This window comes from Hyperoodon ampullatus (assembly GCF_949752795.1).
Source record: "Hyperoodon ampullatus genome assembly, chromosome: 20".
Taxonomy (NCBI): Eukaryota; Metazoa; Chordata; class Mammalia; order Artiodactyla; family Ziphiidae; genus Hyperoodon; species Hyperoodon ampullatus.
The window spans coordinates 13,838,555-13,850,904 of NC_136933.1; the positions used below are offsets into that span (position 1 = coordinate 13,838,555).

The 12,350-nt window shown below is 42.0% G+C and overlaps 1 protein-coding gene across 1 annotated transcript; it reads right to left on the reverse strand.

Annotated features, from left to right (window-relative positions):
- Positions 1-1,518: 1,518 nt before the first annotated feature.
- LEPROTL1 (leptin receptor overlapping transcript like 1) lies at positions 1,519-10,873 on the reverse strand. Its single transcript, XM_079726633.1, has 4 exons — positions 10,780-10,873; positions 5,139-5,214; positions 2,611-2,797; positions 1,519-1,782 (listed from the first exon to the last, which is right to left on the reverse strand). The coding sequence occupies exons 1-4, from the start codon at positions 10,793-10,795 to the stop codon at positions 1,666-1,668; spliced, it is 396 nt and encodes a 131-aa protein (XP_079582759.1). The 5' UTR covers positions 10,796-10,873; the 3' UTR covers positions 1,519-1,665.
- Between the last annotated feature and the right edge of the window lie 1,477 nt (positions 10,874-12,350).

Below are 12,350 nucleotides of genomic sequence, written 5' to 3' on the forward strand. Positions count from 1 at the left end.
ATGGAACGTCCACTACAATTTGATCATGCCTGGTTACTGGGAATTTTTTGGTCAGCTTTGTGTCTGAAGCTGCTATACAGCTGGATTTGGCTACTTTGCATTAATTCACACAATCAAGACCGTTTATAAAAAGAAACAGCAAATCTATGACGGTGAAATAAAAATCAAAACAGTTGAGAGGTATACAGGAAACTTGCCTTAAATATTTTAAAATTACATATGATATAACCTTAGGGGATAAGAACTACAATTACCGTGGTCTAAATCTTGAGCTGTTAATACATGAATTATCGGCATAACTAACAAGTCACTTGTTAATCACGTCAAGGCCTTGCAGGGCTGGGGCACTCTGAATGTATGGTGGAGCAATCACTCTCCAGGTGTGTTAAAACCTCTAATTTAACGTGTTATTAAACCATATTGGAAAAGTTATTTTACTTAATATATACAATGTATAAAATAAGTTATAAGGAGGCAGGAAAAGGTTTTCTAGTATGTAGGATGCAAACATACACTTTCCCATATCAGTAGTAGTTCTGTGTGTGTCCCTTTACCCATGTAAAACATGAAAGACTGAAAGAAGATTTAAAATTCCACTTGTAAATAGAAACAGGATTCAAAAAAATGGAATTTCAACATCGTTTCTTCCCACAATGCAACTCACTCTAATTGTAACATAAATAAAAACCATATCTCAAAAATCTGTTTTTACACTCTTACCTTTAACAATAAGTTCTTCTAACAATTGAGAATAAAAGCACTCCTTTGTAGCAATTCCATAAAATAATTTTCAGTTCACAAAACACCTGCTTTCCAGCAAAACCAGCAACCCTTATGGAGGGTGTGGCATTAATACTTGGCCCCTCTGAGGTATAAATGCAGCTATATTTGCACTGAGTATATTGTCTATAAGGTATGCTAATAGTCTGCATGTTTGCATAAAATTGGGAGTGATGTCATCCTGACTGATTGAAAAACTTATCTTTATAACTTTGTGTAGTAATGGAGGTTAAATAATTTTAAGGAAAAAAAAGTACTTTAGCCCAGTAATAGCCAGCAGAACTCTAGTTCCTAACCAATGCAAATGGTTATTAGATTTAAAAAATATTTAACATTGCATACTGGTTAAAAAAAAAAACTGAACAGGGAAAACACATAAATATTTGAATTCAGCAGGACACCACAAAAAGCATACTAGAGATAAGTGTGAAATCAGTCAAGCTTTTCCAAAAGAGAAAATCCTTTTAATCCTTCAGCAAGTCTCTGTGAAAATAGTATGCTTACGGGCCTCCCTGGTGGCGCAGTGGTTGAGAGTCCGCCTGCCGATGCAGGGGATACGGGTTCGTGCCCCGGTCTGGGAGGATCCCATATGCCGCGGAGCGGCTGGGCCCGTGAGCCATGGCTGCTGAGCCTGCGCATCCGGAGCCTGTGCTCCGCAACGGGAGAGGCCACAACAGTGAGAGGCCCGCATACCACAAAAAAAAAAAAAAAAAAAAAAAAAAAAAAAAAAAAAAAATAGTATGCTTACAATACAAGTGAGAAGGAGCACCTAGAACACCCCCAAGAGGCTTGCTCCACTGCTCAGCATCACCGCCCCACCTCCTGTGTGCACGGACGGCTGAGAAATGACAAGAAGTCCATCTGACAAGAGTTCAGTAATCCCTTTCACCACTGCTGCCAGCTGAAGTCATCATTGCTGCCAAAGACCAAGAAAAAGCCCAGGATAGTTGCAAAGATGACAGTGTTTCCGGTGAGGACAAGTGCACAAGCTCCCCACTCGATCTACAGAAGAAGACAGAAACGCTCAGTTAACAGACATGAAAAACAACAAGGAAACGAAAAGTGAATCAAGGCTCTAGTTGTAGCCAATCACGATCCAAAACAAATACAACTTGTAATAATAACTTTGACGCTGCTGAACATGTAATGCTGTTCTTATGTATTGCTGGTTCCTTTAAAGAGACAGAAAGTCATGGAAGATGATAATTATTCAAAAGCAAGCCTAGCTTCCAGGCTATGAGGAGGCAGCACAGAATTCTATAATTTTCTGTTTACAAAGAAGTTTGCTCCAACACTTCATTAGTGAACCTAAAAATTTTATCTAGAGAGCAGATTAGATTTAAAGTATCAGAGATGCAAACACACTCGTGCACATTCTTTTCAAGAGGTGGGGAGTCATCGCCCTCTCCATGTGGAAGGGTGGCCAGCCCGTCTTCTCTGCCATCTCCACCCGCCCAGAGATGGAGGAGCGAATCTGACTGGTGAGTCTGGGAGGCCTCTTCTACTCTTTGGTACCTTCCCACCTGCAGAGAACACGGATCTCCTCGGGTCTTCCATGTTTAAGCTATACAGGGCAGGCCTGTGGTTGTTCAGCACTGGCCGAGTCCATGTGCCCAATTCTGACAGTGAAGTACTGGCAAGCCAACTGTCGCTGCCAATGCTCTCCGGTATTTCCACCAGTTAACAACCACAAAAGTAAGATTTTTATCTCTTATCCTCTAGGTTCCTATGTCTCTCGTCTCTTTTTCATGTCATTTAACAAAAACGTTTTTCCTGAGAAAAACTTAACACAATCTAATGTAAAACCACTAGAAGAATGCTTTCACTTACCAGGTGTGCTCTGGCAAATACAATAGGGAGTCCAAAAGCTGAGACCACAATGCCTGTCGTAAGAAATATGGCCAGTTCCTTACAGGCGTTACTCATAGCATCCGTATCATCCACTAATCTTCTTGCTATGCAGTATGGAATAGGTGAAAGGATGTAAAAAAACAGAACAAAGAGAGGCCAGTATTGGCTAGAAAAAGAAAAATAAGTTAATGTAGTTTTTGCTATCTTTGTCATTTTCCTCACACAAAATCCACTCTTTTTAAAAATAAGGACCGAAGCATATTGCAAGGTACAAAATATAACACAGTTTAAAAATAAGCGATAACCTGAACACTGAAAAGAGAGACATTTAGAGTCACAGTATTCCTAAAGTTATGATACAATGATTAAATATTTCTCAAATTAAAAGAAAATGCTTTATGAATTTTAACAGTTGGAATCAAAGCCCAAAATTAAAAATATTGTTTTTCATTTTAGGTTATAAATAAAAAGGGATTATTGAAAAATGGAATTATTAACAGTAATTTTTAAAATTCAAGATTCATGCCCTTGACTTCTAACATCCTGCCTTAGCATGAAGCTGGAACACTCCCAAACTTTCCATAGGTCACTAGGAACTCCCAAAATACTGAAATCAAAATACAGAAAATGAACTGACAGTAATATTGAAGACTTTCAGTCAGAATATCTTTATCACAATAAAAATAGATGGCTTTTGTCTACAGTCTAGCTATCGCATTGTGCCAATGTCATTTACTGTTTGTGATCATATAAAAACAGTTGTGTAAGATATTAACACTGGGAGAAGATGTGTGAAGGGTATAAGGGACTTCTCTGTACTACTGTTGCAACTTCTTGAGAGCCTATCATCATTTCAAGATAAAAAGTTAAAAAGAAATAGACGGCTTTTAAAACTGCCATAAAATAAAACATACATCATAATGGAGATTTGCTTGTACTCAGACACTCATGATAAGCAAAGATTTATCTATATGTTTTTCCTAAAAGATCTTTTCCTAAATATTTCGAGAAAAAAAAAATTACAAATGGACATAAGTTTAAGGAAAAAAATGTGCAAAAAATATAAAAGCACAAAAAGTGAAAAACCAAGGTTGTCTGTGTCTTCCCCACTCCTACTCATCTGGGTCCTTCCATATTCCCATATAGATAAACTTTAAAGATATGAATGAATCACTGCACTTTTAAATTTAACAATATATCTTATTTTACATGTTAGCAATCCAGCTCTTATTCTTTTTAAGACTGCCTAGTATTTTCATTGGTGGATGTACTATAATTTATCATTTTTCTTTTGACAGACCTTTAGGATGCTTCCAGTTTTTTTTTGTTGTTGTTGTTATTATAAACAAGGCTGCCATGAACATCCATACTCTCCCCTGACTACACATATCTTTGCAAACATCTGTAAGTGGATTTCTATGAGTAATTCTAAGAAGTGGAGAGGCTAGTTCAAAGAATATATACATTTTGAGAGCTACAGGCAAGCTGGCCTCCCAGAGGACTTGCACTATTTAAACTTCCACCCAGAGTACATGACAATGCTTGTTTGCCATATCTTTTATCTTTGTCAATGGATTTCATTTAATTTTGAGTGAGGTTGAGTATATTTTCATGTTCTTAGTAGCAATCTGCAGTTCTTTTTTCATATTTGTAGTTCATTTTTCTATTGCATTGCCTGTATTCTTTCTTTTTGATTTAAAAAAAATTATTTATTTTGTTTATTTATTTTGGCTGTGTTGGGTCTTCGTTGCTGTGCGCGGGCTTTCTGTAGTTATGGTGAGCGGGGGCTACTCTTCGTTGAGGTGCGCAGGCTTCTCACTGCGGTGCCTTCTCTTGTTGTGCAGCACGGGCTCTAGGTGTGCAGGCTTCGGTAGTTGTGGTACACAGGTTCAGCAGTTGTGGCTCGCAGGCTGTAGAGCGCAGGCTCAGTAGTTGTGGTGCATGGCCTTAGCTGCCCCGCGGCATGTGGGATCTTCCCGGACCAGGGCTCGAATGTGTGTCCCCGGCATTGGCAGGCGGATTCTTAACCACTGCACCACCAGGGAAGCCCTGTATTTTTCTTACTAATTTATCCTATTAATTAAAAAAAATTCTCTCTGTCCTAAGGAAAGTAATTGTCAAAAGTCATTTACATGACTTTTTTTGTCAGTTGCTCTTGACTCTGCTTACAGGTTTTTGTTTGTTTGTTTTTGCTCAAAAGACATTTTACATTTTCTTGTATTTAATTTAATCAATTGGTTCTCAAAATTAAGCAGTAGTACTGGGCTACTTTGTTGCTATCCTGCCATTAAAGACTTAGCAGTAGTCAAGGACAGCCAAAGTCTTTTTTGCACGTTGCTGTCCTAAAATCTTTTCAAACACATTTTAAGTGAAGACTTAAAGTTTGTCCTTGGTAAACGACCATTTCTCAGGATTACTTCTATTGTAGTAAAAAAATATATTTTTTTAATTTTAAAAGTAGAAAAATTTTACACTTTAACACTCAAAAAGACAAAAATTTTACATACTTGTATATTGGAAGGGCACATCCAAGCATCAAAAACATCAGCCCAATTGCTCCTCCAAAGGACAAACTAATCAAAGCTGCAAAGTAAAAAATAAAAAGACAAATAGAAATAGTTATTAAATTAAATTAACACTATTTTTATTAATATTACTATTAGCAGTCTGAACATTACCTGTGATGCCAGAGGCAAAAAGCAAACAAAACACACCAAAAAAGCAAACGTATTAGTGAATCATCTTCAAAAGCTGAAGTTATCTGGTTTCAGAATAAGTCTTTTGTGGCATCTTCAAAGCAAAATACAGTGATACTGATATTCAAATCCCTGACCTATCGCCAGCACATCATCACATTCCCAAATTACTGGTTCCACGTCAAATGAGCATCCCAGTCTGCGAGATCAATGCTCCTCCAGGCATTAGTATGATACTCACTCCTCAGATCATTACAGTTTTGAAAAGTGGTATGTGGAGAAACTCCGCAGTCAACTTTACTGGACTTCAGAAGCCTCATCTATGGGAAACCCTCCCTCTCCTGAGCAGTTCCTACTTCCTGCACACACACCCCCAACAGGCATGGGTGAAAAGTGTCCGTGGATATCTGTAGTCAGTAATCTCAGTTAATTAATTCTGCTACAGATATTTAAATCGTTTGCAAAACAATAGCTGGGTTTCTTTCCCTAATTTCCTACACATTAGAAAATCTGCAGGATAACAGGTACAATCCTTCGGTGGTATCACTGTTTTAAGACATTATCACAAGCAATAGATTCATTCTATAGCTGAAATATAGTTTCTGAATCACACACACATACTTATACAAAGCATTATGTTTTATAAAGTGTTTTCACATAGATAAGTGAGTAGAAACAACTTCCTTGAATATACATAGTTAATCAATGGCCTAGAATTAAGCAAAGAAACAAATGATCAATTTATTTTGAATTCTATACAACCTATATTTCTGCAACTACAGTGGCTAAGAGAATAACTTACTTTTTTTTTTTAATGATGCAGTTCACTAACCTTAACAGAAACATTAAAATTCAAAAGAGCTGTCGAAGGTCTACAAATTACCAAGACAAAATCCAACATATACAAACCAAAATTAACACAAGGGGTTAAATGCTGCTAAGAACTACTGATATACTTCTCTGAATTAAGATGGTCATAATCAAGGACACCCACTGACATGGGAGCCGGGCAGATTTAGTTTTCATTCAGATCAGTGATGTAGGTCATGTCAACCGTGAACACATTTACTTAGTCCTTAATGCCATTAGATTTTCAGTTGCACAAAGAAAAAGACACACTTGCACTTTAATCTGCAGCAAAAGAGGAACTTCACGTTTACAAGGGAATGCCATGTAAGCAGTGAGGAAAATACCAAGTTCACCGTTTGTTTTGTTCAGTTCAAGACAGGTCCTCATAAGCTGGCCCCACTTCCTTGCTCGGACACACATCACCCCAGGCTAGCACCCCTTGGCCTCGGCACTGCAGCTGTACCGGCCCCCTTTCCTCTCCTGGAAATCAGCCGGCTCCCTCACCCACAGGGCCTTTGCACATGCTATCCCTTCTACCTCAGACGCTTTTTCATTCACTTATTTCATTCAAGAAATGTCTACATAGACCCAAATACCTAACAGGTGCTGGGGACATGTTAATGAACAGGCAAGGCCATGTCACTCACGGAGCTTGAATTCTTGTCCCAGTCCTTGCCTCCTTCTGCCAAGTGAACTCCTACTTTTCCTTCAGGTCACAGCCCAGTTATCTCTTCCTCAGTGAAGTTTTTGCAAAGCCCCTGACTAGACCGATTCCCATTATGTTTATTTATTCACTTATTCCACAAATATCTACTGAGTGCCTACTGTGTGTCACACACTGTCCTTGACACTGGAGACAGCGCAATGTAAAGAAATCGAAGCTCTTGCTCTCATGCTTACATTCTGGTGGGAGAATAAAGCAATTTTTTAAAAAAGTAAGCAAATAAATGTCAAATGTTATGAAAAAAATCAAGTAAGGGGGTGGGAGTGCTATTCTAGATGCATCAGCTGGGAAGGCATCTCTGATGAGGAGACATCTAAGCAGAGATCTATATGAAATGAAGAAGTGAATCAATCTCGTGGCTATCTGGGGGGAACATTCCAGGCTGAGGGACGTGCACGTGCAGAGGTCCTCTTTGCTCTGGATGCCTCCCCTGTGCTCATTTATCACAGCTGCAATGTTATACTGATTTGTATTTGTCTTCCCTTGGAAGCTGTTCACACCACAAGAGCAGGGAAAGAGTTCTTCTGTTGCTGATGTTCAGGCCTCAGCTCTTAACACTCAATAATAAACATGTGTAGAATGAACAAAAGGAAGCAAAGGGAAAAGAGAGAGAGAGGGAGATGAAAAAAGAGAAGAGAGCCCAATGCAGCAGAGCAGAAAGAGCCGTAACTGAGAGTCAGGAGGCACTGGGTCCCAGCTCCTACCAGCCACTTACTAGCTGACTAAATAAGTCATCTAAATATCAGTTCTTTCTTCTAGAAAATAAGGGTTGGACTAGATCTAAAATGCAAATAATTCTCTGAACACTAAAGATACTTGTTATAAGACATGCTGAAGAAGTAAAACACCATCTTTGCTTTGTGAAATATAGTTATATTTCAAACAGCTAAGTTCATCACTATAACAACACCTTATTTATTCAAAAGCCATTTATGCAGCATTGAGCTTAGACTCCTGAAGGAAACAGACAGATAACATAGATTCCACAAAGCCCATACACTAAAGCTAACATTCTTTATAAGCAGACACTTAGGCTCTTATTCAGAAGTTATTTATTCATTTTTTGTGACAACTGTGTGTGAATTCCAGCAGAATAAAACCTTTTTATTTTAAAGGATCACCTATACATATATATTTCAATAGGCAACTCAGGTACCCAGAACAAAGTTAAGTGAAAAGTAACTTTTCTTTCCTGGATTACTGTTATCTGTATCCTGTGAAGACAAAATTTTGTAAGCTTATTTTGCTTCCTGTATTTAAAGAGATGAGAAACAGGAAGGAGAGCTGCATACAAGCAAGAACTGCCCTCTGACTGGGGGGAAGAGACTAAAAAAAAAAAAAAGGTTAAATCAGGCATAAAAATCTCAAAGAGCATACCAGATTTGCGATAATCTTGGCCAAGAGATAAGTAGCCTTAGGACTTGGTTGCTGAAGTTAACTCTGTTCTATGACAGAGAAAAATTACTTATGTTCCTTTTTTTTTTTTAATTTTTTATTTATTTTTTGCTGCGTTGGGTCTTCGTTGCTGCGCAGGCTTTCTCTAGTTGTGGTGAGTGGGGGCTACTCTTCATTGCGGTGTGCGGGCTTCTCATTGCGGTGGCTTCTCTTGTTGCGGAGCACAGGCTCTAGGTGTGCGGGCTTCAGCAGTTGTGGCACGTGGGCTCAGTAGTTGTGGCTCGCGGGCTCTAGAGCGCAGGCTCAGTAGTTGTGGCGCACGGGCTTAGCTGCTCCGCGGCACGTGGGATCTTCCCAGACCAGGGCTCAAACCCGTGTTCCGTGCATTGGCAGGCAGATTCTTAACCACTGTGCTACCAGGGAAGTCCCTACTTATGTTCTTATCCTCAAAAAAGAGTCTAAAGTCTTTGAGTACACTCTTAAAAAGTTAATGAAGATGATTTCTTTAAACAAACAAACAAACAAACAACCCAAGGAACTGAAATAAGATTCAGGTATCAAAAATAATTTTATGTGACATCTCACCTCCCAGTCACAATGGATAAGATAAATGCCAATGGGGTTAAATAAACTGCTCAAAAGTGTTCTCAAAAGTCGTAAAGTTTCTCCAGTCTCATGAGATCAGCAATTAGGCTGATTTATATACAAAACTCATCATTTGTGTATAAATGGTTGTCCTAGATGACACATCAATGAGGCAAAATTTTATGCTGTAATTGAGTGACTTGACATCCAGAAGGCAAAACTTAGATGAGTCTGGCTTCTACACCCAAAGCCTCCAGGCTGGGGATGGAACAGCCCGATTTATCTAAACTCTCAAAAGACTGGGTGCTAGTTCGTGATTACGAAGAGACTACAGTAGGAGAAGGGACCAGTTCCCTAACCTGGGAGTTACCAGAAAAATCCAGTATATAACAAAGTAATAGGCAAATGGCTTAAGAAATAAGTTGTGGATTAAATCATAGCAACACTCCCACCTAACAAAAAGATAGGCCAACAGGAAGAAAACATACTGAAACAATCATAACAATCAGAAAATCTTACTGAAACCTAAAGTGTAAGTACAATCCCATCTGAGACACTTTCTGCTGATTAATATTCACCTAAGTCCACAATCACAAAGTTATTTTCTTGAGAGAGAGACTCCTGCATTTATTGACAGTAAACAAATGGAGAACTGAGAAACTGGCAAAGAACTGAGAAACTGGCAACATTCTTAAAAAAACAGCATTCTACCATAACTGCCTTTCACACAGGGATTTTAAAAGGTCTGTTAGAATTCAAAAGGAGACTGGAAAGTAACTCAGCTGGTCAATTGACAAAGTTTTCTATAGGAAATGAAATGTCTTCAGACGTTACAAACAAATAAGAAACAGTAAAAATGTGACTCTGGGGAAGCAGCTCAGCAAAAGCTGTCCTTAAAGCAAATAAAAAACACAGAAAAAACACTGTTATTGAAGTTCTTCACTTCCTGCTTGCCTGCCCCTTCTACAAAGCCTCAGGTCAGGAAATCAATGTAATTCGTTGTCAAGAATTAAGTGGAAAACGTTGGTAATGGTATTTGCTTCTAACCACGCTAACAAAACTACAAAACAGTTGGAAAGCATGCGACATCCCTTATTTCTAAAGGAAACTGACTAATAAACGAGTACTTTTCCATTGAGTTTTAATGAAAAACTCTTTTGCCTTAAAAAAAAAAAAACCCCAACTAAATAAAAACTTTGAAATGTGGAAAAGCCTGAACGTGCAACTGTGGAGAGGGCAGGGGGAAGGAACCCTTTGGGGTCGCTCACAGGGTCTACCCTATCAGACCAACACCGCAAATCAAAATGCATCCGTTTTAGGAGCGTAAAGCTCTGAGTACGGGTCCTGAGCGTGGATGTGATCGCCGAGGTTTGGGAAAGAACCATCCCTAAGGCCTTCCAGGGCGTTCCTGGGGGACTCGGTTGGGCTCAGCGCCCGAAGACCGCACTCGTGCCTTTAAATGGGAAATGACACTGATTTTCCGTAACTGGCATCTCTAGCGACCCCCTCAAAACCACCCTCTGCCCGCCTCGCTCTCGGAGGCAAACTCCTGCAAAACATGTGTGATGGCCCGAGCGGCTGCGGGACTCCGAACACCCCGCGGGCCATTTCATTCTCCGTACGGGGCGCGACGAGTGGGAGCGAGGCTGCCGAGCTCAGCAGAAAGTGGGGGTTGGCGGACAAGCCGCCGACCCCGCCGTCCTTTCCCCGAGGCCGCCGCGCCCACCTCGGCTCCGAGGGCGCAGGCCGGGGGTCGGGGGTCAGGGCTCTGCCGCCAGCGCAGTGGCCCCGCGGCGCGCGCCCGGCCCCGGGAGGCGGCGTGCGGGGCCTGCGTGGGCCCCCACCCCCTCTCTGGGGGCGGCCGCGCAGCCTTCCGGCCGCCCAGCGCCCCAGGCCCACCTTTGATGCCGGCCATGGCGGTGACGTCGCTCCTGCCTCCGGGACCCGAGGCGACGGCGGCGGCGGCGGCGGCGGCGGCCGTGAGACCGGAGACGCGCGGCGACGGCCAGACAACACCCGGAAGTGCGCGACGCAGCACTTCCGCCGGCGGCTCGCGCTCGCGCTGGGGCGCGGGGGGCGCGCCGGGCTGGGGGCCTTCGGGCTGACCCCTTCCTCCCCGGCTCTGCTCCCGTGGGATCGCCGCCCTGCGAGGCTTCCCGCCCCTGCCCCGGTTCCCGGGCCGTGGAGACTCCAGCTCCCGTGTTCCCTGCAGTGTCCGGGAAACTCCATCCCGCAGACCCCAACGCGCATCCCGCAACCTCCCCATCCTTCGGGAAGGGAGCGCGAGTCGACGCGGTCCTTAGGGAGGCCTGGTGTGATGCCTTTGGGGGATCCTTTTGCGTCCTTCAAAGCGCACCCATTACTTTCTCCTCCCTATCTTGTAATAAAGGAGCAGTAAGGCCAGTTGGGTGGTCTGCACTAGGCTTCTCGCTTTCCGACGCAGAACTAGGGTCTGGTGAGACCCACCTCCAGAGGGAGGAGCGGCGGGACTCAGTAACAAGTGGATTTAATACAAATCCGAACTCTTGGGAGTCTGTGAGAATTTTTTTTTTTTTTGGTAGTAACAGGGCTAGGAAAAAAGTAAGCAGAGGTACAAACACATTTAGTTAAGTAATCCTACAAATTGATTGAACATTTACTGATATTATGTGTGGGGAACACTGAGGTGAGCAAAACTAGGTACGGTTTCTGTCCTCAAGGAACTTGCTGTTTAGTGAGAGAGACAGACACGAAAAAGCGTAACATTGCAACAATGATAACTGCAAAGAAAGTGGATAGTCCTGTGACAGTCTTTGATTTAGATCAGTCAGGTGAGATTTCCCCGAGGGAGGGACAACAGCAGGATGAACAGGTGTGTAACTAGGAGAGAAAAGGGAAAAGCCATCATGGGGAAGGGACAGTGTTTACAGGGGTGGGGGAGGTGAAGATCACATTTAGGAAGCCTTCTGGGGCACAAGCCCTGGTGGCTGAGGGAAGTGCTAGTCCCCTAATTTCCTTTCTTTTTTAAATTAATTTATTTTTGGCTGTGTTGCATCTTCGTTGAAAGCACTTATTATTTATCTGAACTATATTATTTGTTGGCTGTCTCTCCCACTGGAGTGTAAATTTGTACAACGTTTTATGTTTGTTCACCACTGTCTAGAACTGTACGTGGCAACTGATGGGATCTCAAATAACAGAAATTCTCTTTTTAAGGTAATTCTCTACCTTTCAAAATCCAAAGGTCACTTTTTTTTTTTTTTTTTTTTTTTTTTTTTTTGCGGTACGCGGGCCTCTCACTGTTGTGGCCTCTCCCGTTGCGGAGCACAGGCTCCGGACACGCAGGCTCAGCGGCCATGGCTCACAGGCCCAGCCGCTCCGTGGCACGTGGGATCCTCGCGGACCGGGGCACGAACCCGCGTCCCCTGCATCGGCAGGCAGACTCTCAACCAGTGCGCCACCAGGGAAGCCCCCCAAAGGTCACTTTTTGA